The sequence below is a fragment of the Marmota monax genome, unplaced genomic scaffold, assembly GCF_021218885.2.
Source record: "Marmota monax isolate L192 unplaced genomic scaffold, Marmota_monax_Labrador192_F-V1.1 WCK01_AAM20220418_F8-fsc00052, whole genome shotgun sequence".
Classification (NCBI taxonomy): domain Eukaryota; kingdom Metazoa; phylum Chordata; class Mammalia; order Rodentia; family Sciuridae; genus Marmota; species Marmota monax.
The window spans coordinates 3164654-3189921 of record NW_026693473.1 but is presented as its reverse complement, the minus strand read 5'-3'; the positions used below and the strand labels follow the sequence as shown (position 1 = coordinate 3189921).

Here is a 25268-nt window from a genome sequence, read left to right as displayed (position 1 = left end):
GTAAATATTAAATGAGATAAGATAATGTAAAACAAAGAACTCAATATCATGTCTACCAAGAAAGTAAGTGCTCAGTGTCCATCACTGTCCTCTACATGTTTAGCTCCCTGCCCCTCTAGCCTAGCACTGTTCAACCAGACCTTGTTGAACACACGATACCTGGACAAAATTCCTCCCTCCTATCTCACTGTCCTCACCCCATTTCTCCTGTCTCAATACTGCCTCCTTTCTTGTCCGTTATTCATTGCCAATCTCTTTCCTCCTTGATTCTTCTAGTATTTACACTGTTATCTAAGGAAATATAATAAGTATTGATGGTAAATATACTTGGGGAGATAGCTTGCTCAGACGTAAACTCTGATAGGATTGAACATGTGTACTTTTTGTTAACCTGCTGAATAGAGCTGAGGAGCCTGTGTTTTTGAGAAACACACAGAACCCAGAACCCCCATCTGTGTCTGCATCAGGCTGCAACCATTACCAGGCATGACTATACTCTGTGGCTTTGCCTACTACCCTGTATTAGTTAGCTTTACAAAACTCTTAACAAAATACCTGAGACATCAACTTGGAAGAAAGGATGATTTTGATTCACAGTTCTAGAGGTTTCTGTCCATGGTTCATGGCCCAGTTGCTGTTGAGCCTAAGATGAGGCAATGCTTCATGGCAGAAGCACGTGTAGAGCAGAGCAGCTCATTTCATGGAAGCCGGAAAGCAAAGAAAGAGCTGAAGAGAACAGCATTCCACAATTCCCTTTGAGGCCCCATGACTAAAAACTTCCCATTAAGCTCCACCTCTTAAAGGCTCCACTTCCTTCCGTGAGTGTCTAGCTGGGTTGTAAGCCTTTAGCACATGGGTCTTTGGAAGACATTCCAGATATAAACTATAGCACTCCTTCTACCAAGCCAGACCCCTTTGTATGGAACAGAGGAGGAAACACCATGTAGTCCCCTCAAAGCACTCTTTAATTTAAAATATTTTATTTTGCACCTATATTCCTATACTATGTAGATGATATCATCTATGAACTGGAACATCTTCCCCAATTTGATACAACATAAGAGAGACAGACTGAATTAAAAGATGTACAAAGATAAACCTGTGTTTGGGAATATAGGTATTTAGCTGCCAAATACTTGGCTTTTATAGGTCTATTTTGCTTTTACTTTACCCTAGGATGGTAGTGTCCCCTTGGCATAGCACCATGGTCTTGGAAAGTACCTTGTGGCGGGAAACAGAGAATCCTCTTTCCCATCCGTCCTTCCCATAACTCTAACATCTTATTCTAAAGTTTCCTTTTCTACCCTTCAATGACAGGTCTCCCTCTCTTCCTCTTTCACAGATGAGGCAAACCAAATAGGCTCACTGGTATACAGAGCTACAGAGTTTTTAATATATTAATTCATTTATTGCAATGAAAAGACTATAATGATAGTTTTCATTTGTATAATTTTAATTCTTTCAAAATGATTTTTTTTTTTACATGCTGGCCTCTAATTTAGTCTCCTAAATTAGACAAGATCAGTACAAATGGTACAAATGAGGTCTGACGTGTATTGAATGTCTACCATGTGCCCGGCTCTTTGCTAAGTGGGGAACATTTATTATCCTTTAACCCTAGGAGGCATGTATTGACATCACATATAATTTTGCATGTAATGAGAAGGTGTAGTTTGGAAATAACTTACCAGGCCTTTAGGGTGAGGAGTGAAGGCAGGGTCTGAACAGAGGGAGTCAGGCTCCAAACTTAAAATTTTCAAGAGCAAATGATAACAGTTAGGTGGCGATGGATCTGGAAGAAGGAAATGCCCTTAAATGAAGGGAATTTAAGAATTTGGAAACTTTTGGTGCTAAGTTTGAAAGAACAAGGATGCCACCAAGATGTTTATTTTGAAATACCCAAGGGGCTATTTCTCTTTTTGAAGCTGCACATATTTTCAACACAGATTCTGCTTGTTTTTGGTCTCTTCTTCGAAACCCTACCTACTTACTGCTTAGTGTGGATGCCCAGTGTGGTTCGCTGTATAGAAAAGCAAGAGACTAAGGGTAAAGAGAGATGGGAGATTTTGGCCTTTGACATAGGCTTTTGCTACTTACTTTTTCTCCTTCCCAATCTGGAAAATTGATATTTTTAACAGTCCAGTGCCTGACTTCCACCTTGGAAGATTACGCTTGCCTACTTGGGAAAAAATTGAGTTTTATGTGTCATTAGGACTTAAATTAAAATCTTGGTGCTGATATGTATTAGGTTAGGTGTGTGTTGGTGTATACATGGGGGCTTGGCTAATATCCTCTGAACTTTTGTCCACATAGGTGAGCAGAGCTGATCCTGCTCTAAGGGGGTTTTGAGATGATTAGTGACAAAGAACATATATTATCTGGTGGACAAAAGATGCTGAGGGCCAGCAGCAGCAACTGAGAAGGAAGAAGTTTGCTGGGTTGTTAAGACCTCTTCTCTGGGGACTCTTCCATGTGTGTGGGCGTGGGTGTGGCAGGGCAGAGGGTGAAGGTGTGAGATCTGTGCGAGATGATGTGAGGCTGGCATTCCCCTGGAGGGAGGGTGAGTGAGCTCAATATGCTCAGAACACGTGGGGATCTCACATATGTTAAGCCTCAAAATTCATATGGCGGGGGGGGGGGGGGGGGGGGGAAGTTGTAGAGAGAATAAAGAGCACCAGGCAGCAGGGCCAGCACTGACACTGGCAAAGGTGAGTTGGGTTCCCCAGACGTGCCTTGCCCATAATAAGGGCATTCACATAAGGAGATCTAGTGTGTATTTGGTGATCAAGGTGATCGCCCTTGTCCTCATTTCCCTCCCTCAAAGGGATCAGATTCACCAATCTTCAAAGCTTCTGGCGCCAGCCAAATTTTTTTTTTTTTCTGACCCTCAGCAAGCCTGCCCTCCCCTCTCCCAAATGCTCCATCTCTGTACAAGTAATGTTGATTAGAGTCTTTGAATAGACTATATTAAATTACCCTTCCACCAAATAAAGAACGGGTAGGTTATTAATTGCCATGCTAGAGTGGCAATTAATAACCTGGCCCCAACCGCCAATTTGCAAACTTTGAATACTAATTATTCTTCTTTTTGTAAGAAATAGCCAGGCAGACTGGCAAGAACACTGCTCGGGGACAGAATGTTGACTCTGACTCCCTTAGAAAAACATAGATGGAGACGATTCACTTAACTTTTCCAAGCCTCAGATGTGTTGCATATGAAGTGAGCACAGCTTGTCTCCTTCCAGGATCATGTTAATGTGTAAATATATATATATATATATATATTTTTGGAAGGTGCTATGTGAATCTAAGGTTTTGTTTTTCTTCAGTCAGTATGTTTTACTGAATAAAACATGCCCTTGTTGATATTGGCAGTCTCCACTCATTACCAGAATCTTATTTGTAGTGCTTCTATTGTTCAGTGAAATCTGTGATGGCTGAAAGCTGCAAGGTCTATTTCAGGACAATTCTGGAAGAACAAACAAACAGCAAAGGGGTTGGTGAGGGAGGAGCAAGAATAAAAGAATCAGACTGTGAAATAATCCATGATAGACTTAAGGTACGCACAGGGGCCTTCCATTCTGATTGGCCTGAGTTCTAAGAATCCTATGGTTGGTAGAAGTAGCAGCTATTTTCCCCCAAACTCCTGAAGGTTTATTCTGAAAACAATGCTCTTTTCCATTCACAGCTGAATAAGGAAGTCATCTTTCCTCTACTTTGATGCTTTAGAAAAACATACAGAAATCACCTGTGAATTGGAAATAGGCAGCGGATTGTGATTTAGACTCCCCACCATACCCCAGCCTCCCACCCATGGCTGCCATCAGCCCCCCTTGTTTATTCCCCCACCTCCCTGGCAGCCAGAGGCACCAGCTTGAGTGGATTCCTCTAGGCTTCCCAAGTAACTGCCCCTTCCTGATGAAAGTCTTTGCTTACTCTTTTTCTTCTTTCCTTGGTGAGTTTCCCTGCCCTTTCCCTATTTGCCTGCATAATCCTAATCCCACCTGAGCCTTAGGGTCCAGTTTAAATCCCTTTATTCTGTTCAGTCTTCCTACCCATGTCTCCCCTGCTGCGCAGCAGAGCCCTCTTCCTCACATCTGTCATGGGAGCAGGGTGGTGGGGAGGGGCATCTTTATCACAGCCCAGCCCTGGGGACCTGTCAGGTCATTTCTGAAGGCCAGAACCTGCCCTGAGCCGCATTCCAGTGTCCCTTCTGGACATGAGAAAATCAGGTGACAGTACTTCAGAGGATGGTCTCATGAGGGCTGTGGCCAGAGATGAAGCAGGACCCAGAATCACAAGGCTTTCGCTATCAAGACAGGCCCACTACAGGCCCACTGAGCTGCTTTGTAAATGGGGACACTCCACCAAAATGAAGGTGGCTCCCCCTGAGAACTCTCTGGAAGAAAATGCTAGAATCCCCTTCTCCTTGGCTCTCATAAGGGAAAAAAGGGAAGACACTCAGACGCGAACACGGCAGTGTACGTGTAGGTTCTGATCCAGGCATCAAAAGTGAATTAGTTCATTACATTCTTGCCAGGACCTGATGAGGTTAATGCAGGTTAATGATAAACTCTTTCTGGAGATGCTTGGACCCAGAAGTGTTTTAGATTTTTGAGTTTTTCAAATTTTGGAATATTTGCATAGATTTTACCTGTTGAGCATCCCTAATCTGAAAATATGAAGTCTGATATGGTCTAATCAGAAACTTTTTGGGTATCATATTAGCATTCAAAAAAGTTTTGGATTTTGGAACATTTCAGATTTTGGATTTTCAGATTGGGGTGCTCAAACTATAGTATTATCATTATTTCCACTTGGAGCTGAGGAAATAAATGCTCAAAGACAATAAATAGCTTGTCCCATGTCAATGAAAAAAAAATTGTTTTGAACCAAGTTGTAACTGAATCCAAAGCCTGTGGGTTGATTTTTTTTTTTAATCTACTCTAGACCGGTAGTTCTCAAGTATGGTCCCTAGAATAGTAGCATCAACATCTCCTGAAAGTTTATTAGAAATATAAGTCCTTGGGCCTCACCCAAGTTCTATTGAATCAGAAATTCCTGGCACAGGGTCCAGCAATGTGGGATGTCTCCAGTCATGCTGGTGATGCACACTCAAGTTTGAGAGCTGCTAATCTATACTAACTCTCCCCCAACAAGAGGTCCCCTGGTAACTCGGCCTAGAAACCATGCTAACATAGGAACATACCAAGACATGGTTACTGATTGACCCCTGACTGTGCCAAGCCCCACCTGGTATTTCTGTGCCACCTGGCTCCTCCTCAAGGTACGTTTGGAACTTTAAGGATGCCTATAGGTTTGGAGGGTTGTTGTGAAGGAATTTTTTAAAAGACACAATTTCTCCAAGTCTTTCTTAATATGGTTTGTCACCATCTGACCATTGATGTTTGATTTGCTCTGTGATTATGTTGACTGGCTGTCAGATTTTCACTGGTTATTGTGTCCTTGGTCATTTATTCCATCATATATTCAACAAATATTTATGGAGTGCCCTGTAAGTGACAGGCATGGTATGAAGTGTTTGTGTTTGAAGAACGGGCTAGAGACAAACCCTGCTGGCTGTCCCAGAACGTCCAGGGAGCAGACCACCACCAAGAAGTGGGAAAGGTGCTGCCTGATGTAGGCAAGGTTCTCTAGAGTTCTTAGGAGTTAGACTTCTTTTTTCCTATCCCTGCCCAGGGTGCTGAGGGCATTCTCCAGTCTCTGTTCTGCCCAGTAAGAAGCCAGGCTCTGCCTGTGAGCTCCCAGCCAGCCAGGCAAGAGGACAGGCAGTGAGTTTTGCTCATTTGCATTGCTTTTATTATTGCAAGAATAAAAGTAGATCACCTTCCACATTGTCCTCTGCTCTTGCCTTCAGGGTGCCTGTCCTTGCTGGTGACGGTCCAACACACAGAGCGTTATGTCACTCTGTTTGCCTCTGTTGTCCTCAAATGTGACTATACGACCTCTGCCCAGCTCCAGGATGTGGTGGTGACATGGCGCTTCAAGTCCTTCTGCAAGGACCCCATCTTTGACTACTTCTCTGCCTGTAAGTGTCCTCCCCCTTCTTATTCTCTCCACGTCCCCAGCACCTCTGTAATGTTCTATGTCTGGGATCTAGAAATTATTTAGGATCACAAATCCTCATAGTGAGAAGAAGCCACAAAGATGCAGTCCCTTCATTTCATAGATAAACTGTGCATAGGCTGACAAAATAACTTGTTCTAGGTCACATATAAGTTTATTTAAAGTTTTTTGTTTTACCTTGTTCTGAAAAGATTTAAGACAGCTCAGACATTAAGCAAAAGCAGAGCTAGTCCTGCCTCTTGGTCCACTCTTGGGTCAAGCCAGCCTGCTAAGCTGATGATGTCAACCTGTCTCCCATCACCCCAGGGCCTTAGAATGCAGATGAGAAAATTCCAACACCACTCAGGATGCAGGGCCTTAATGGTCATTTGTGAAGCCTCCTGCCCTTCCTCAGCCAGCCCTCCTGGCAAATGGTCATTCCTCAGTGGTCTACACACTTGCAATGGTGAACAGCTTGCTTCCCCTGGCTGCCCCTTTGCAGTTGCCCCTCTTGGTACTACACAGCCCCTCCTTATGTTCAGCCAAGTCCCATCTCTCAGTAACAGTGGCCTCACTCATCAGCTCTGCTGCCTGGAACCAGAATCCAGAGCCCCACAGTCATCCTGAGACAATGAGTCTTTTGGAAATGTTGAGCATAGAAGTAGATGCCCTGTTTGGAGGAAGGAAATGCACTTTCTGAGATGAGGCAGAAGAAGAAGGAGGCATCAGCTTGCCATTTTTAGCCCTGGGGTATTTGAGTAGAACCACAAAATCTGACTGCTTGAGCCACTTACCAAACCAAAGCCACTTATCACCCCCAAAGACTCCTCTCTAAATTGAGGCCATTTCCTGGGGTTACTTTTAAAATGCTTGGGTTAAGTGGGGAGGAAGGGGACTAGCATAGCAGGCACTGGCTACCAGCAGATTTAATAGCTCTCAAAGCTCCTAATGGAAGGGCAGGTGGACAAACACCGGGAACTGAGACTGGGGAAACTTTGTAAATGAGACAAGGGAAGTTGGGCTGGGAGATGAAGGATACAGCCAGGACTTGGAAATAATGACCTGTAAGGGGGCTGGAGGCTCCTTGCTGAAAGTGGGGTTCTGCTATCACCTGTGGTTGAGTAACATCACCTGGGAATTTACTGGGCATCAGAAGCTCAGATCCTATTCCAGACCTGCAGAATCAGAACTTTCTGTGTGACTTGAGTGTGTCCTCTCTCCTCAGCATACCAAGCAGCTTTATCCCTGGGCCAGGACCCCTCCAATGACTGCAATGATAATCAGAGGGAAGTTCGCATCGTGGCCCAGAGACGGGGACAGAATGAGCCAGTGCTGGGGGTGGATTATCGGCAGCGCAAGATTACCATCCAAAACCGTGAGTGTGGGGGAGGTGCAAAGAAACTGGGGGTGGGGGGAGGAGCAGACTTGGGTCTGGCAGGCTGAGTCAGCGTGGGATTTCCCAGTTACTTCTGCTCCTGGGCTCCTTGTTCACTCTCATTGAGGAAAATGCCAGATTCTTAGAATGTGCTGCATGGACTAAGGTTACTTTCCTGGAACGTGTTGACTAGATGTTCAACAGCTTTGGCTAAAGGTTTGGATGGAATGAGTTTCCTTGCTTTCCTGAGATTCAGGGCTAAAGTGTTGATTCAGTTCTTTTGATCCTTTCCACAAATTATTCTCAGGGTCTACACAAACCCCAGGTCCTTGAGTTCCTCTCGGGTCATTCTTGTTGCCCATCCAAAGAAAACATTCTTGTTGCGAGTAGGTGGCCACTTTGAGACCACTGTCCTCCAGTGAGAGGGGAAAGAGCACTGGACTCAGATACAAAGCCCTGGTGAGAATCTCACTGCTTCTGCTCATTAGCTCAGTGACCAGCGACAAGTCAGTTATTCTCCCTGGCTTCTTCCTTCATCTGAGAGTTGGGCATAATGTAATGGCATTGTCTCCCCACATGGAAGTGAATATCAAATGTGATGGATAGGAGCTGGGCCTACAGCAGTTTTATTCTTTGTGCCTGGTGTGGGGAGCACAGCCAGATACAGGCGTGGCTGCCAATTCTGCACTTGGAAGGCACGTGAACTTGGGCAAGCCCCTTTAAATTTTTTAACCTCAATTTCTATATAATGGGACTTGCCATAGTACCTATCTCAGAGATTTCTGAGGACTACATGAGATTTTGTGTAAGAATCATTTAATATACACTGATTGTACAGTGAACATCAGTTATTCATCAGTACATTTTGTATGAATGGGTACGTTAGCTCCCCATGCTCCTAACCTATGATCCAGAATTGCTGCAATGAGTTATCAGCACGGTATTCAGAGCCAATTTCTATGAGTGTTATGTGCTGTAGTAATTTTTTCCTAATTAACAAAAGGGAAAATACACCCCGCAGGCCGCTCGAGATGCCCATAGCTATATCCTGAGGAATCAGTGAATATTCAATGACCATTCAAAGGTCAGTTTAAAGGTCAGTTTAATCATTGCTTCCAACTTTCTCTATAATTCTGAAATCTTATCCTTTTACATTCAACCTCTGATTTGCTTAAACCAGCCCTTGAGTTCTTAGCTTTAGGGAACCTTTGTCCTTCTTCCAGTCTCCAAGTGCATCCTCAAAGATTCTTTACTTTCTCCAGAGCCCCAGCAGAATTAGTTCTGATCCAACCCCAAGTTTAAATCCTCTTTCATTAGCAACCCCCCTTTATAGTTTCCAAAGGACACAAGTCCCCTTGGATGATCATCCTTACTCTTTTGTCATGTTCTAAGTCAGAGCAGTACCTTCTGCACCTCCACTTCCTCACGCTGCCTCTTCCTCATTCCTACAGGAAAGCAGTCTTTCCCCTGGGTTTTATTTCTGCATCTGGGCTCATTGAGACTTCCTGGAGCCTTTGCTTTCTGATACTTTCATGGCTGTGTTTGTATCATTTGAGATGCCCTTGTCAAATCAGTTCTTGGGTCATCTAAAATATTAACCTATCTGAATGCCCTTATCATGCTGACATCCCTTTAAAAATTTCTTTATGACTCCAATAAAAGGTGGAGCAGATTTACAATACTTATTAAGCTTGAGGGGGGCTTTCTCTTAAAGCACTTTCACTGTTCTTCCAAGTCTAGGGTGAGCTTGTTTATGGGAAAGGCAGTGGGTTTGGAAAATTGTGGGTAGGAAAAACATCACAGGCACTGACGTAAAAGAGAAGGAAACAGAAGTCAAAGTTTGCTCCAGTGTTGCATGACCTTGTGTTTTTGTTTCATTTCCTCAGTAAATATCTCTTGACAAACAGACAATAAAGAATTGCAGATATGACCACCAACTAGGCAAGAGCAAATCTATAATACTAAGTTCTTTGAGACTAGCCAATGTCCTTTTGACGGAGAGGGTAACAGCAGGTACTGCCATCATTCAGGGATGTGGAGGCTGCTCTGCTACCTCTGATTGTCCTTCCAGGACAGAGAAGTCCTTGTTCCTCTTCAGATCTCCCACAGTGCCTGACGTGGTGTTGGGCCCAGGAAAAGTCTTTAATGAATATTTGTCCAATTTGCTGAACTTCAACATGTATGTTAATATTTATTGTCACAGGGGGGCAGAGTATTCAGTGCTCATGAGAACTTCAATTCTTTTCTTGGGTAACAAGCTCTTAAAATATTGGCATTTCATTCAGACTGCTTCAAGCTCATCTCATAATCAGTCCCTTCAAGATTCAGAAATACTTGCTTATCTCTAATGAGGGGTCCAGGCTGGAAAGTTTTTTATCTGCTTTGGAGAGGCCAGTAGAACTGTGTTTGGGAGCACTAGATTTGAGGCAGAGAGACACGGGTTTGAACCCACCTTCTGCACATTATTTGGCCAACTCCCTGGCCTATTTATGTTTCATTTTTCTCATCTTAAAATGCAGTGAAATTCCTACACATCAGGTAGGATTAGATTGAAAGTAAGCAAAAGCCCAAAATATTAGTGACTTAAGGAATAAAGAAGTTTGTTTCTCTCTGATGTACAAAATCAGAAGTATATAGCCCAGGCCTAATGTGGCCTTGTTCCATTAAGTCCTCAGGGACACAAGTTCCTTCCAGCTCAACAAGAAGGTCATCTTCTTCCTCCTAGCCCAAGATGGAGCTGTAACATTTGTTCTTCAGATGTATTAGTCCATTTATCTATTGCTATAACAAAATGCTAAAGCTGGGTAATTTGTAAAAAAAAATAGTTTTGTTTATTTAACTCCTCATTTTGGAGGCTGAAAGTTCAGGATCAGATGGTTCTGTCAGTTTGGCCTTGGCAAGGGCCGCCTTGGCTGGTTGGAGGATGACCTCATGGTAGGAGTGTGTGTTAGAGGCAGAGATCACGTGGTGAAATAGGAAACCAGAAAGCCAAGGGAGCCAGGCTTGCTCTTTTATAACAGTCCACTGTCTTGGGAACTAACTGAGGTCCTACAAAAACAATGTTAATCTCCTTCCAGATTAACATTGCAATAAGCTCACCTCTTATAGGTTCCACTAACCTTCCAACATCACTACACAGAGGACCAAGCTTCCAACACAGGAAACTTGGGGGACACCCTCAAACCCCATCCAAACCATAGGACCAGGTAACAAAGAGGAAAAGATATATGGGAAAAGGGGGAAAAAAATCTTCTCAAGCTGTTTTGAAGAAAATTCCTGAGAGCCATCATGTGACACTTCTGATTGCATTTTATTGGCCATAACTGAATCACTTATCCACGTCCATCTGTAAGAAAGAATGGAAAACACTTACCTTATTTTGGATACCCCCTATTTTGTGCTGCTATATCAGAATACCTGAGACTGAGTAATCTATAATAAGTAGAAATGTGTTGGTTTACAGTTCTGAAGGCTGAGAAACCTGGTGATGGTCTTATTGCTATATCATCACACAGCAGAAGGTGAGAACGTGAGAGGGTCCCAGACTCACCCCTTTGTAATTCCACCCATGAAGGGGGAGCCCTCGTGGCTCACTCGCCTTTTAAAGGCCCCATCTCTTAATACTGTTTTACAAGGCAATTGAGTTGTGGCATGAGTTCTGAAGGGCCAGACCCTCAAATCATAGCAGCTGCACATATGGCCCAAAATTCAATTCTATGAAGGGGAGCATATATGCTGGGAATCAAGGGGTAATTTCTGCCTCACCCACTTACAGGGTCTCAGTGGGAATTGAGTGAGGCCATGTATGCAGAATCCTTATGACGTGCCTCATGGTAGGCTCAGTGGTAATAAACTCCACCATCATTATACTGTTTGGAGAAGGAGGAAGGAGGAAGGTCTCAGAGGAAGGAACTGATACCCATTTACCAGGGCTCCTGAGGATGTGGAAGGATAATGCTGGGGTCTTGAAGCTACCGTGGGTCAGAAACCAGTGCCTGTCTACTGGCACTTTCTCCTTCTTTCCCATGTAGGAGCTGATCTTGTGATTAACGAAGTGATGTGGTGGGATCATGGAGTGTATTATTGCACCATTGAGGCCCCAGGGGACACATCAGGAGACCCTGATAAGGAGGTGAAGCTCATCGTCCTTCGTAAGTGCTGCTAGAATTTTCTGCTTGACTAACCCACCACTGTGACACTTTTACACAGGGGAAAACAACAACAACAACAACAACAAAACAGAAACGTACCTGTTATTGTCATTGGATTATGAACCTCTGAAGTTCCCTTATCAAAGCTAAACCTAGGGGCTGGGGCTGTAGCTCAGTGGCAAAGCGCTTGCCTAGCATATGTGAGGCACTGGTTCGATCCTCAGCACCATATAAAAAATAAATTAATAAGCAAAGATATTGTGTGTCCATCTACAACTAAAAAATATTTTTAAAAATTAATTTAGGGCTGGGGATGTGGCTCAAGCGGTAGCGCGCTCGCCTGGCATGCGTGCGGCCCGGGTTCGATACTCAGCACCACATACCAACAAAGATGTTGTGTCCGCCGAGAACTAAAAATAAATAAATTAAAAAAAAATTAATTTAAAAAACCCCAGCTAAACCTATGTTTCCAGCATATTGCTCAACTTTACCATGTGGGTCAAGAGCTGTGTTTGCTTAGACCTCTAGAGTGTTAGAACAGGTGGCATTCTCCTGAATATCCAGTACACTGCTGCTCGTCTTCTCCCCTGCAGACTGGCTGACAGTGATCTTCATCATTCTGGGAGCACTGGTCCTCTTCCTGCTGATTGGAGTGTGCTGGTGCCAGTGCTGTCCTCAGTATTGCTGCTGCTACATCCGTTGTCCCTGCTGTCCTGCCCGTTGCTGCTGTCCTGAGGAAGGTGAGAGGGGACAGACCAGCAGTGAGATGGGGTGGGATGCTCAGCACTCCAAGTAGATGGGCTTCCCATGCCAAGGTCAAGGCCCTGGGATCTCCCTGTTCCCCTCTCTGCATTCTCCCATCACAGGCCCAGAGGACATTAGCCTCAGCCTTGTAAATGATGCTTGGGGAAGCTGTAGAGCCTTGCAGAAGGTGGCTGATAAGAGGATTTCTGCCTGTCCACCTCTTACTCTGCCTAAAGCCCCTTTCATATATCTCTGCGTTTCCTCAGTGTCCCTGAACTATCCTGTGCTACAGGCTTTGCTCTCAGCACTGACCTTGCTTGGGCATGAGGTATCTAGAGCCAGCAGTGTGAGAGAAGGCTACCTGTAAAGGAAGAAACAAAAACCACTTAGCACACTTCTGATGCCAAATGTGAAACGTGGTTCCTTCCCCCCATACCACGCTGTTCTCCAGCAGACGCCAATTTAACTCCCTTCTGACTCTGTCTCCCTGGAGGTAGCAAATATCCCCAGGTTAAGAGTTCAGTCCTACAACTGCTCCCCAGGTCTGATGGCAGTTGCAAGTAATAGGATGTCACCTATTCTTCTGACCAGCTGACTATAAATTGGGATTTCCCCCACCCACCTCCTTGGGTTCTATTCATTTGCTAGAGTGGCTTGCATAACCCAGGGAAACACTTAATTTACATTTACCCATTTATTACAAAGCATATTTAATGAACAGCCAAAGAAAATGAACAACGAAAGAAAGAGACACATAGCGCAAGGATTGTGGAAGGGGACATGGAGCTTCCATACTGTTTCCAGGTGCACCAAGTGTATTCTAAACAATTCAGTTTACCCAGTAGCTTCCTGGACCCAGTCCTCTGGGGTTTTTAATGGAGGTTTTATTATAGATGCTTGATTGGTTAAATCACTGGCCACTGGTGATCAACTCAACATTCAGCTCTTCTCCCTTCCCAGGAGGTTGGGAGTTGGGTAGAGCTGAAAGTTCAGCCCTCTGATCATGCATTGGTCTGAAGCTATCAAGAGGCCCCTGGCCACTAGTCATCTCACTGACATACAGAAACTCACTACTCTGGAAGTTCCAAGGATTTTAGAGCTTATGTCAGAAACCAGAGGCAGAGTTCAAATATATATTTCTTATTCTATTATAGTTTCATGGTGCTCCTTCAAGATGATTGAAATAACAGGAGAAAGGTTTTAAGAGCAGTGATTCTCAAACAAGTTCACATTAGAATCGAGTGGAGGTTTCTTCACAGTGAACTGCTGGCCCCACCCCCAGAGTATCTGACCCAGTGGATCTGGAGTAAGGCTCAAGAATTTGTATTTCTCAAAAGTTCCCAGGTGTTATAAGGCTACTGGTCTGGGAGTCATATCTTTCCCTCCATGTGTTAGGGGCAGGAAAGAGGGAGCAGAATATCTTGTTCTTACTTTGGTCTTTCTTAGGACTAAAATTTGATTCTTTAAAACAACTACAACATGCCCTCAAAAATTTGGCTGCAGAATACTTGGTAAAGGTGAAAGAATAAAAAGTTATAATGTGAAAATCTTTTCTTAGTGAATGGAAAGGAGTAGAATCAACTGCTTTAAATGAAAAGAATTATTTGAAAATAATATTTCCTGTTCCTGATCATGTAAATAAAGTACCACATTGTGGAGTATTTGGGAAATTCAGGAAAATGTAGACTAATCTGAGCACCCAGAGATAGCCACTTTTATCATTTTAGTTCATTTGAAAGTAAAGGCTTTAAAGGCAAATACAGAATTGCCCAGTAAGATAGAAACAAAACTTAACCTGCAAGGTCAAAAAGGTCATTGGTTATTGTTTCAGGCCTGTGCTCCAAAGTTACTGTCTTACAGGAAAAGAGAACTAACTTTGGTTGGGCGACTATAATGCATATGTCCTTTGTATATATTTCCTCCCAACAACCCTAGAAGTCAGATGTCATCACTGTTTAACAGATGAGGGGACTGAAAGTTGGAGAATTCTCACAGCTAGCAAGTAGCAGTGGCAGTGCAGTGTTCACTCCGTGTGCATCTGACTGTGAGCGTCTGTGTGTCCCACAACAGGGGCTGCCCCTGCCTCTGTGGGTATGTCACCCTGGGATGGGCTGAGACAACATGAACTCCTTAAAGAGGAGCGTCAGGGAGAGAGCCCATGGAGAAGTCACAGTTGCTGCATAGTTTTATGTGAGATGGGAGAAGAAAAGCTCTCTCAGGTTGCCTTCCTAGAATTCCCAAGCCTGTGGGGCATTAAAAACGGGCAGAACTAGGGACAAAGCGAGCACAGATGATAAATGCATCCAACCAGTGAACTGATTAAACAGAGGTTCCGGCAGAGAATAGTTTCTCTAAGTGGTTGGAGTTCATTGAAAAGGACTGGTAAAAGGAAGAAATGCAGGCCACAAATAAAGATCCCTGGGCTTGAGCGGATGAGGTCACTTCCAGAGTACGTCACTAGGGCACACTGTCCTGAGAACTTTGATGACAAGAGTAGAATTGCGTGGAGGGGAAGGAATTGTTCACGAAGGCTCTCTGATGGGGGAAGCGGGTATAGACTAAGGTAACTCTAAGCATGTTTGTAAGTAAAGAACCAAGACCAACAGCAAGGAAGGGAGAGATCACTGAGGGTGATGGCGCTAGGGTAGCAGGGGTGGGGGCGGGGAGTGGTGGCAGGCCTATAGGGAAAGAACTCGCCTTAGAAAGGGAAGGGAGGGAGGCATCCTGACCTCTGAAGAGGCAGAGGAAGTCATTAAATGTCGAGGCTGACTCGGTATGAGGGAGGAAGCGGACCCAGCTCGTGTCAGCCTGTCTTGATTTCCCCAAGTCAAAGCACTACACACAGAAGGGACTTTGGGAAGGATGCCCGTGTCCTGGAACTTCTCTAACCACAGCCTGGCTTCCCCAAATGTGAGCCACCTTCCTGTGAGAGGTAAAAGTAGAGAGGAGAACAATGAAAGTGACACCCAATTTTAATAGCCTATGATTATCCACTGAGCATGGTAAACAACCCTCAGTAGGACTCACAGATGGAAGTTCTTGAAATTGAGTCATTTATTTATTTTATTTTTTCCATGAGAACTGGAGAAACAGCTTCTCAGTCCCTAGGTCGGTTACTAGCCCTGTTCCGCAGAGAACCTCCAGGCACACCCCAGTGCAGGGCTAGTTCCTTGTCCTCAACAGCCATGATGTCACCAACTGAAAGTTCATGGGGGAGGGGAAGCCCTGAGCAGTGGGGAATGTTGAGGGTGCTGCTGGAGAGGAGGGAATGCTTGCGAGGTAGACAGATAACCTAGGAAAACCCAGTTGGGGGGAGGGCCATCTGAGGCAGTGGCCGGATTGGGTATAAGGAGCATGGCTGGTGGTTCCCCAAGGCTAAAATGACAAGAGTTCAGGGGGCCTAGGGATTCCAGGAAGCTCTTGAGAATGTCGCTGAGAAGACTGGCTGGTCAAATTAGGGGAGACTGGTAGTTTGGAAAAAAAAAAGGACTGAGTCACCAAGATTAAAAGGAAGACAAAGAAAGGGGATGGTAAGGACTGGTAATCAGTTTACAGGGAAAGTGAAGTTAGGGGCCTCAAGGGCGCAACTTGGTGATGCATACAGAGGACACCTGCTGGAGGGGAGGGAACTTGCTGGTCTCTGTAGGAGGGTGAGGTGTTGAGTGTCACTTCTGCTATACAGGGGATGTCTTAAAGAATGTGCCCTGAGCCTGGTGTGGTGGTTCAGGCTGTCATTCCAGCTACATGGGAGACTGAGGCAGGAGGATTGCAAGTTCAAGGCCAGCCTGGGCCATTTAGCAATAAGACTCTGTCTCAAAATAAAAAGGACTGGGGATGTAGCTCAATGGCAGAATGCCCTGGGTTTAATCCCCAGTACTGAGAACTGAGATTTTTTAAAGAAAGAAAAAAAGAAAGGAAGAGGGGGGAAAAAAGGGAAAAGAGTACAACTTAGCTTTTCCTCAGAGATAAAGATTAATATGCCTTTGGTGGTTTAGTCTCCTGTGAGTTCTATGGCAAAAGAAGCAGTTTATCGCCAGGTGTGGAGGCGCACACCTGTAATCCCAGCAGCTCAGGAGGCTGAGGCAGGAGGATCATGAGTCCAAAGCCAGCCTCAGAAAAAGCAAGGCTCTAAGCAACTCAGAGAGACCCTGTCTCTAAATAAAATACAAAACAGGGCTGGGGTTGTGGTTCAGGGGTGGAGTGCTCCTGAGTTCAATCCCCAGCACCTCCCCCTCAAAAGAAGCAGTTTATTATAACAATTTATTATAACAATGAGAGCCCCTGTCTATTGACCATCTATCTTCTGTGTTATGCATTTGATGTGTATTGCCTCATTTAACCTCAACAACCTTATGAACGATTATCACCTCCAGCTCACAGATGAAGAGAATGAACACAGAGACTGGAAACTCACTCAAAGTCCCACAGTTGGTACATGCTCAGAGGCAAATTGAAGTCCATGAGACCCTCAAAGCCTATATTTAAGGAAACCTACCCTGAGGGTCCTTCTCTCCAAGTGTAGTTGAGGATCCTCAGCAGTCACCTCTGAGGTGACTCCCAGCATGTGTTTGTTGAAAACACATGCTTTCTTGCCTTCTGTTAGACTAACTGAAGGAAAGTCTCCAGGAGTGGGACCCAAGGAAGTTGCCAAATGCGGGAACATCTGAAAGAAGCCAGGATTCAGTTAAAGCAGTGGCGGTAGGCAGGGCTGTTCCCAATGGAATCAATCAGATGTCCCCAGGCCTTAGGGGCAGAAGCTAGTTGAACTACGTCTTTAAAGTTATGGAGTTGAGTTAGAGAGATGTAAACTGAAGAGGTTCTCCTGGGGAAGGTTTATTGGTTTCATCACAGAAAATAAAAGAGCCTAGGGACACTGTGGTACAGCAATAAATAGGCTTGAGCATCCGAGAGTCACAGGTTCACACCCTGATTCTGCTGGTCACTGTGGGACCTTGGACTGGGAAGGCCTCCTCTCCCAGCCCAACTTCCTTGTCTGAGTCCCACATTAAGAGATTTCTCAGAGGATTAGCTAGTTTATGTAAAATGGCCAGGTGTGGTGAGCAAAAAGCATTGTGCTTGTCCATGGTGGCCAGTAGAGGGAGCCAGGGGGAAGGCACCTGTTAGCAAGAGGCAAAGTGCTTACTTTGTGGACTTCTCCTCTGCCAGGGTGGAGGGCTGTCAGTTGGCATAAAGGCGTGGCAGCTGAATGAGCTACTTTAAGTTTGCATCCTATTTCCTTCAGGCTGGGCCGTGACTCACCATCAGGGCTGGAGCTGCAGACACTTGTGGGGGCTCTGCTGCCACCACTTCCTGTTGTTGGAAGTTTGCTTCTCACTGGAGCCTCCAGGTGGCCCTCCAGATGGCCCCTTGGCCACTGGCCTCAGCAGACCTCCTACTCTGTGTAGCCGGGTCTAGAGTGCCTGCCTTCTGCTCCCTCCTGCTGTTCTGTGAGGAAGGCTCAGGCAGAGCCGTGCTATTCTCCGGTGGTCACAAGGTCTGGTGAATTGAGCGGGTGTTGAGAGTACCAGGCTACGGGATCTGTCATGGTTCATAGGTCAAGTATAACATGCAAGTATGTGTTCATGCGTGAATAGGCAGAGACTTTAGGAGTCATGCAGTGCTCAGCTACACTACCTCAAAATATAAATTTGTGAACAAAACAAATACTTTTATTTTTAACTTGTACTCATTGTAGGTTGTGTGCTTCAGACCAGCTGCATGTGGAGGACTCGAGTGACTTTTCTATGGACCCCTTGTGCTGCTTTTTTACACTCTTTTCTTTGCCCTGAAAAGGAGTGGTATTTCCCTTCCCCCTTCCTAACCCCACTCTATCCCTTAGAGATTTCCCCTAATTAGGGGAAACCCCAATACTTCATAAAGTGAGGAGAAGAGTAGAAAAGAATTGCTTGAATCTACTTCAGTTTTTGCATGCTAGGGCCTTTCTCCCATGGCGCTCACCATGGCACTCTCTCACCCAGAGCTGGTGTTCCTGCAAGAAACACCTCTGGGCGTCATGCCCTTCCCTTTGCTCCCATCAATGGACAGCCCTAAGCTTGCCTAGCTGGCAGACCTAAGGAGCCCTCAAGCCCTGACTTACAGCTTCCTCTAAGACCTTTGCATCTGTACCTTTTATTTCTGGCCTGTGGCTTCTGGTTTTGCTGCCTGTGATCTGAGATGTGATTGTGAGCTAGTATCTGTGTATATATCTATGCACTTCAGGTGGTCTGGGAGTGGGCAGGATGAGGAAGTATTTTTGAGGCTAGGAAGTTGAGTTTGAAGAGTACATTTTCCTGGGGTGCAGAGATTATAGTCTTGTCTACAGGAAATTTATTCCCAGCTCCTTGCCAGAAACATGGGTGACTTGCTACGCCCTTAACTCTTACTCCCATGCAAGATGGTGAGAATGGACATTGGAGGAGAGAAGCTGGCCTCGTGGCAAGATATTAGGTGGACAGAAGTGAAGTGGTAGGTGTGGGGCCTTCCCTGGCTGAGGGTCTGCATTTCTCCTTCTTCCCCTGCAGCCCTGGCCCGCCACCGCTACATGAAGCAGGCTCAGGTCCTAGGTCCTCAGATGTTGGAAAAACCCCTGTACTGGGGGACGGACAGGAGCTCCCAGGTTTCATCTTATGCAATGAACCCGCTGCTGCAGCGAGGTAAACCTTGCCAGAGTCTTGGGAGGGGGAGGACAGAGGGTAAGGGTAGGACCATGGGTGCATCTGGGCCTCCATGACCAACATGGGTGGTGTGTATGATTGAGGATGGGAAGGAGTAGAATCAAGCTAAATAATGTGACTTTTGATGTCCTGATTTCAAGGTGTTTATTTTGAGCCAGTAGTTCTGCATGTTCTGTCCTTGTTTCCATTCAGATTTGTCCTTACGGTCCAGCCTCCCACAGATGCCAATGACCCAGACCACCACTCACCCTCCTATCACCAATGGTGTCCTGGAATATTTGGAAAAAGAGCTGCGGAACCTCAACCCAGCCCAACCTCTGCCCACTAACCTCAAAGCCAGATCTGGCCATCCCTGCAGCATGCTGTCCTCCCTGGGTTCCGAGGTTGTGGAACGCAGGATCATCCACCTGCCCCCACTGATCAGAGACCCATCCTCCTTGGGGAGGACCAGCGACTCCTCACACCAGCTGTGGCACACCCCAATTTCCTCCAGACCCTGGGATCTGAGGGAGGGGAGAAGGCAGCACCATTACTCTGATTTCCACCAGGAGCTCCAGGACTGGGGGCCAAAACCCTGGGCACTGGGGAGAAGAGAGCTGGACCACCCAGGGAGTGGAAGGCGCCACCATTCCAGGCGGAATGGGTCACCCACGCCGCCCTGGTCAGACAGGGACAGCCTGAGCGATGGCTTCTCGTCCAGTGAAGCCCGCTGGCAGCCCAGCCACCCGCCTCCCAGGAGCCACTGGGAGAGGCCAAGCAGGCGCAGGCCCCGGGAGAGTGTCCCTAGACGCGGGAGACGCAGGGCCAGCAGCTGCTCCCCTCCACCGCCCTCTGGATTCAGCTCTTGGAGCTCGGAGGAGGAGAAGGAGAGGCCGCCCCGCAGCTGGGGAACCCGCCGCCACCGCTCGCAGTCCCCGAATTGGCCAGAGGAGAAGCCGCCCAGCTACCGCTCTCTGGATGTCACTCCAGGCAAGAATGGCAGGAAAAAAGGGAGTGTGGAGAGGCGCTCGGTGAGCCTGGGGCATCCTGCTGAGGGTTGGGCATGGGCAGAGGACCGACCCCTCCAGCTAGGACTGGCTGCAGCTGGCACGGGCGCCTCCTGCTGGTGAGCCGCCTGTCAGTGCGGGGTGCAGGGGGAGGCTCCCAGCTTGCAAGGGCTTCTGGGCCCCATCACTCCTGCTCACCTGGTCCTGTGAGGCAGGTGCAGTAGGGTCCTCCTGTTTCACAGGTGAGGAAATGAGGCTGAAATGATTTGCAGCCTGCGGGTGGGGATGCAGGCCTAGGCCTTCGCCCTAAGCCTGTACCTTCCTTTTTTTTTTTCAGGGCTTTGCCTCCTGTCACAGCTGTCTGGCTTTGCTTAGAACCCTTATTTTCATACCCCAAATTAGAACATGCAGGGGGCTTGAGGATGTTTGTCGATTCAGCATGCAAAGCCCATGTATATGTGAGGATGAGGCCTCTCACATACCCCTGGAAGGTGTCGTTAAACTGATACACAAATCCTGGTGTCCCAAATATGGCTCAAAACTTTAGGGTATGTGAACAGACAAGGTGCCAGATGGTCTTCACCCTATGATGGGAACATAGGAAGACATAGGCTTTTGGAGTCTCCAAATATAGAGCTTTCTTCTTTTTTAAAAAAGATCATTATATGATTAATACACCCAAATGACAGTCTCCCTTTAATGCTGCTAATTGTTGGCATCACTCAAAAAAAAAAAAAAAAAAATTAATGAACTTCTGAGAAACAACTTTCAGGCTACCATGAAAATCTTTTTTTTTTCCATTCAACCAAGATCATTTTCTCTTTTGCTTCTGTTGAGCTAGTCAAAGGGAACTGTAGACAGCTCTAAGGAAGTTCCCAAAGAGTAGAGGGATATTATCAGAAAAGTGTAGTCTCTTGTGGGCTTTGAAGGATACACCTTTCATTTGGAAGTGTTTTTGTTTTTGTTTTTTTAAATCCATCATACATAGTGTGTGCCAAGGAGCAGGCCCCCTTTCTAGAGAGCAATTTTTGAGGAAAGAATAAAGACCAATAGGCATTTCTGAAATAATAGAAGTTGTGACATATTCTCCCCAAGTAGTCCATGAGAGACAAAGATCAGCAAGCATGGAAATAGCTGGGGTACACAACTGTGGACATCTTATGCAACATCTCCTTGCATCCACACAGCAATCTGAGTTCAAGCAAGACTACAATTTTCTGATAATTACTCTCTGCTCTGGGAACTTCCCTCATAATCCTTTGACTAGCATAACAGAAGCAAAAGAGAGTAGTGTTTGCACAGTGATCCTCACTTGCAGATGGCACAACTATTCTTCCATGTTAGCATTAAGAAAATTAAATCCTGAAAGAAAGTGCAGAATTAATCAAAGCTGGTACAACTATAGTTACTTTCTTGATATAGTAACTAAATATGTCTTTTCATTTTAACAGAAAAATTATAATTTTTTAAAGTTTTGGTCCAAGATCGGAACTCTACTTTCTCCTAAGTTAAATCTTTAAGTTAAATTATGTGACTTGTAAGTGAGAGAAGTGTTCCAAACACTGGAGTAAATCCTTTCCAAGTCCTGTTTCATTTAATCCTCACAACAACCATGTGGGGCACAGAGAAGTCGAGTAACATGCCCAAAGAGCCAATAAGAGTGAAGCCAAAGTTTAACACCCCTCTGACTCTCAAGCCTGTGCCTTTTTCAGTAACTCATACTGCCTCCTTAGAAAAAAGGATCACTTAGAACAGTATGTTATAGGACAGATCCCTCCCCCAAGAGGACTGCTCCTTTGCACACCATGTATGATGGATCGTTTTTTATTTTTTTTTAGTCACAATAGAACACACACTTCCAAATGAAAGGCATACCCTTCAGAGCGCACAAGAGACTAACTTTCTTAAAATATCCCTCTACTCTGGGAACTTCCCTAAAAGCCGTTCACAGTTCCCTTTGACTATCTCAATAAAAGTCAATGAGAAAAAAGGTTTTGGTCAAATAGAAAAAAGATTGGGAAAGGTTGGGAAGAATGACATTTTCTAGTGACGTTATTTCTTCCTAATTTTCTGGAAGTATCACAGCTTCCTTTATCCTCAAGACGTATACAGCAATAATTTTACCACGAGTCAACCAAATTTTCAACCATAAAGTCATTTTTGAGAGGCAAAGTGTTTTTTCCAAGGTCATTTTAAAAAGTTCCATTGTTTGGGGTGTCTTTGAATTTGTTTCCCAAAGAGTTACCACTTGACCACATTCAACACATTCTGACAGTCCCCAGAGGCAGAGAGACAAAGCTGGGTTGGTGGAGTGATTATTTTGAAGGGCCCAGTGTTTGTGTTATTTATAGCTTGAATTTAGAATGCCTTTAGTGGGGCCAAAAGTCTTCAGGTCAAAGTCTTTCTCTCCCCCTCTTTCCTTGGTGGGTCTGGATGCTCCCCACAAAGGTTATCTTCCTAGCTTAGCAGCTTGCAGCTAAATTCAGACATTATAGTACTGTTAGGCCACTAGATGGTGATCTTTGATCATGTGTCACCTGAAATTTGCTTATTTATAGAATTAATAGTATATATCACTATTTTTTAAGTCAAACTTTAGCTCTTACAGAATTACCATACCTTCAACAAAACATTGATTAAAAATTCTTTAAGTCTTCATAGAAATAGCAATTAAACTAAATATTTTTGGCTTACATGGAACTTTCTCTTTCAAGAGTAATGTTTAAGAAACAGAAACCTGGCTACTGGGCACATGATCTCATTGTACCTGAAATACATGAGAACTGTTCTCTGCACAGTACCCAGGAGAAGATGGATCTCCTACCCCACTACAGTTAAGATATCACGTCTACCAAAACTACACTCTCTGAAATAGAAAAAGCAGAAACTTTAAGCTAAGCTTTTTACTCTAGAGATTACAGACTGAATGGTCCCTATGTTCTGGCCTCATTAAAATTGATGTTATTTCTCTTCACTCTTATCCTAATAGAAAGGGTTTCCAAAGGAATTTCTGGGTTGTTCCAAACTTGACCCACACTCATCTGTTCTAATACCAAGAGAAAACTACCATGTTTTTCTCTCTGGGTTAGCCTCATATTTTCTTTAAACAAAACCAGCTTTTTTCTTTTTGTCTTTGACTTTTTGATTTAATAAAATATTACATTAGAATTTTTATAGCTTAAATCTACTTTAAATAAAATAGCTACTCCTTCAACTTTCTAGGTCTTCCTTTAACTGGTTCCTTTTGCCCCATTTAATTGTTTTCCTCTCTCAGAGAATATTCATCCCAGAAGATTTTGATTTAAAAGCATGACCCCTAAAACTCACTTTCCTAATAAATTGGAAAAAGACTTTTTACAGAAACATGAATGTCCTACATATATGATACCTTTAGAATAGTATATTACAGGACAGATCCCTTATCTCCCTATTTCAAATAAGATGAAGACTTACATGCCCACGGATTATAACTGTAGATGTTCAAAAATGAAATGAAATGATCTCTACAATACATAATTAGAGAAATACATTAGAGAAACATAAACCATAGTTCCTCCTCTCATCCAACACGTAGAAAAAGCTCAAAGACCAAGTGGAATAACTTTTGAAGAAAAGCCACTGAGAGCTGGGGTTGTGGCTCAGTGGCAGAGCGCTGGCCCAGCATGTGTGAGGCACTGGGTTCAATTCTCAGTATTGCATATAAAGAAATAAAATAAAGATCCGTTGACAACTAAAAATATATTAAAAGAAAGGAAAAGCCACAGATTTTGGTTAGGAAGAGGTAGTGAGTTTTGAAAAATAACTCCAGAAAAATACTAAGGTATGAAGCTAAACATTTTAGAAAAGGGTGGAAGAAATTATTCAGGAGATACACATAGGAAGAGGAGACTACCTCCAGAATGAGTGGGAGAGAGATATTGATGAATGGAACAGGGTATTTTTTTTTTTAAGTCTACAAGAGACTTGAAAATGTTTGAAAAACAGCAAGCAGGAGGCAGAGTGAATAAGACTCAGAACTTTTCAGAAATAAACATTGTTTGAGGGAGACTATAAAGAAGGAGGAAAACAGAGAAGGTTAAGCCTGGGAAAGGAGACTGACTCCATGAAGAATCAACAGTTTTCTTCAGGTTCAGATCTGCAGTACCAGCAGCCAACACTCACTAGGGTGTGAACCAGCGCACCGTGTATGTTGTTTGCACAGACAGTGGATTGCAGCTGACTGGATTGTTTTGTGTTCTTCTCTTCCTCAGGAGAAAGACAGCTCCCATAGTGGAAGGAGTGTGATCATTTAGTCCCCAGGCACGGCACCACTTCCGTGGCTCCATCTCTGCTCCTGTGTGTCATCAGTATCACCTAGGTTCCCAGCTGACTTGGGGGCAGGGGACACTGCAAGTCTGCCACCAACAGCTTTGGCTTAGATTCTGAAAATCAAATAGAGGAATTTTAAAAACAAGAGTTTGAGGAATCGATAACTAGTTTTAACCTTGGTCTATGCTCTCTGCATAATTTGTACCATCTTTGATCAGTAGTGGACCCTAGCTGGGATGTAAACCCTCAGGAACATAGTAGCCTGAGTCTTCAAGTAGGTTACAGTGCTAAGGACCGGGGCCATTCTCAAACTGAGATCTCAGGAATCTTTAAGAAGAGATTAAAAGTGCTTTAGGAATAGGAAATCCAGAGTATTGGGGGGAAATTCCCATGGGAACTTGTCTCCCTCTATTGTAGATCTTGGGGGGACCTTCCATGTTTGGAGTCTGGCCTCCTGCTCCCATCTCCACTCCTGAGGACTCCTGAATTTTCACTCCAAAATAGTCCAGAGATTCTATAGCTGTGAGTCCTTTCTCAGGCTGTTTATTGTACATGTAGAAAAATCACAAGAAGCAGTTTTGCACAAACCTTATTCCTGTCTCCTTTTCTTGCTCATTCCCCCTCTACATCTAATTTATATTTTCTTATATATTATGTATCCATTAAAATCACTTTAAATGTTTCTTTGTAACCACACAGTCTAAATAAATAAGTAAAGTGTACTGGGCTGAGGATTCTGCCTCTTATAAATATCTGCTTTTATACTTTGGTATCCTTAATTACAGTAGCTCATTCTTCTCCCTGAATCTAATGGAGTCATTGATAACCTCAGGCAAGGGGACCAGTTGGGAGTCCTGCCAAACAACCATGGGATGCCCTCTCCTTCCCTCCTGGACCAGAGACTCCTTTTCTTCTGAGGTGAGATTCTAAAGTGAGTCTGAGGAGCCAATAAGAGAGGCCCAGG

At 44.6% G+C, this 25268-nt stretch overlaps 1 protein-coding gene across 3 annotated transcripts in view; it reads left to right on the top strand.

Annotated features, from left to right (window-relative positions):
- Ildr1 (immunoglobulin like domain containing receptor 1) overlaps positions 1-25026 on the top strand; it is a 33148-nt gene extending 8122 nt beyond the window's left edge. Inside the window, exons 2-8 of one of the 3 annotated variants that reach the window (XM_046458060.2) lie at positions 5879-6049; positions 7292-7441; positions 11473-11592; positions 12186-12332; positions 18858-18989; positions 19203-19979; positions 24247-25026. In XM_046458060.2, coding sequence (XP_046314016.1) covers positions 5879-6049; positions 7292-7441; positions 11473-11592; positions 12186-12332; positions 18858-18989; positions 19203-19979; positions 24247-24266 — 1517 coding nt within the window. In that variant the 3' untranslated portion in view covers positions 24267-25026. Of the gene's footprint in view, positions 1-5878; positions 6050-7291; positions 7442-11472; positions 11593-12185; positions 12333-18857; positions 18990-19202; positions 20021-24246 lie in introns of all 3 variants that reach the window. The other 2 variants (XM_046458059.2, XM_046458061.2) reach the window with 2 other exon arrangements.
- The last annotated feature ends 242 nt before the right edge of the window (positions 25027-25268 follow it).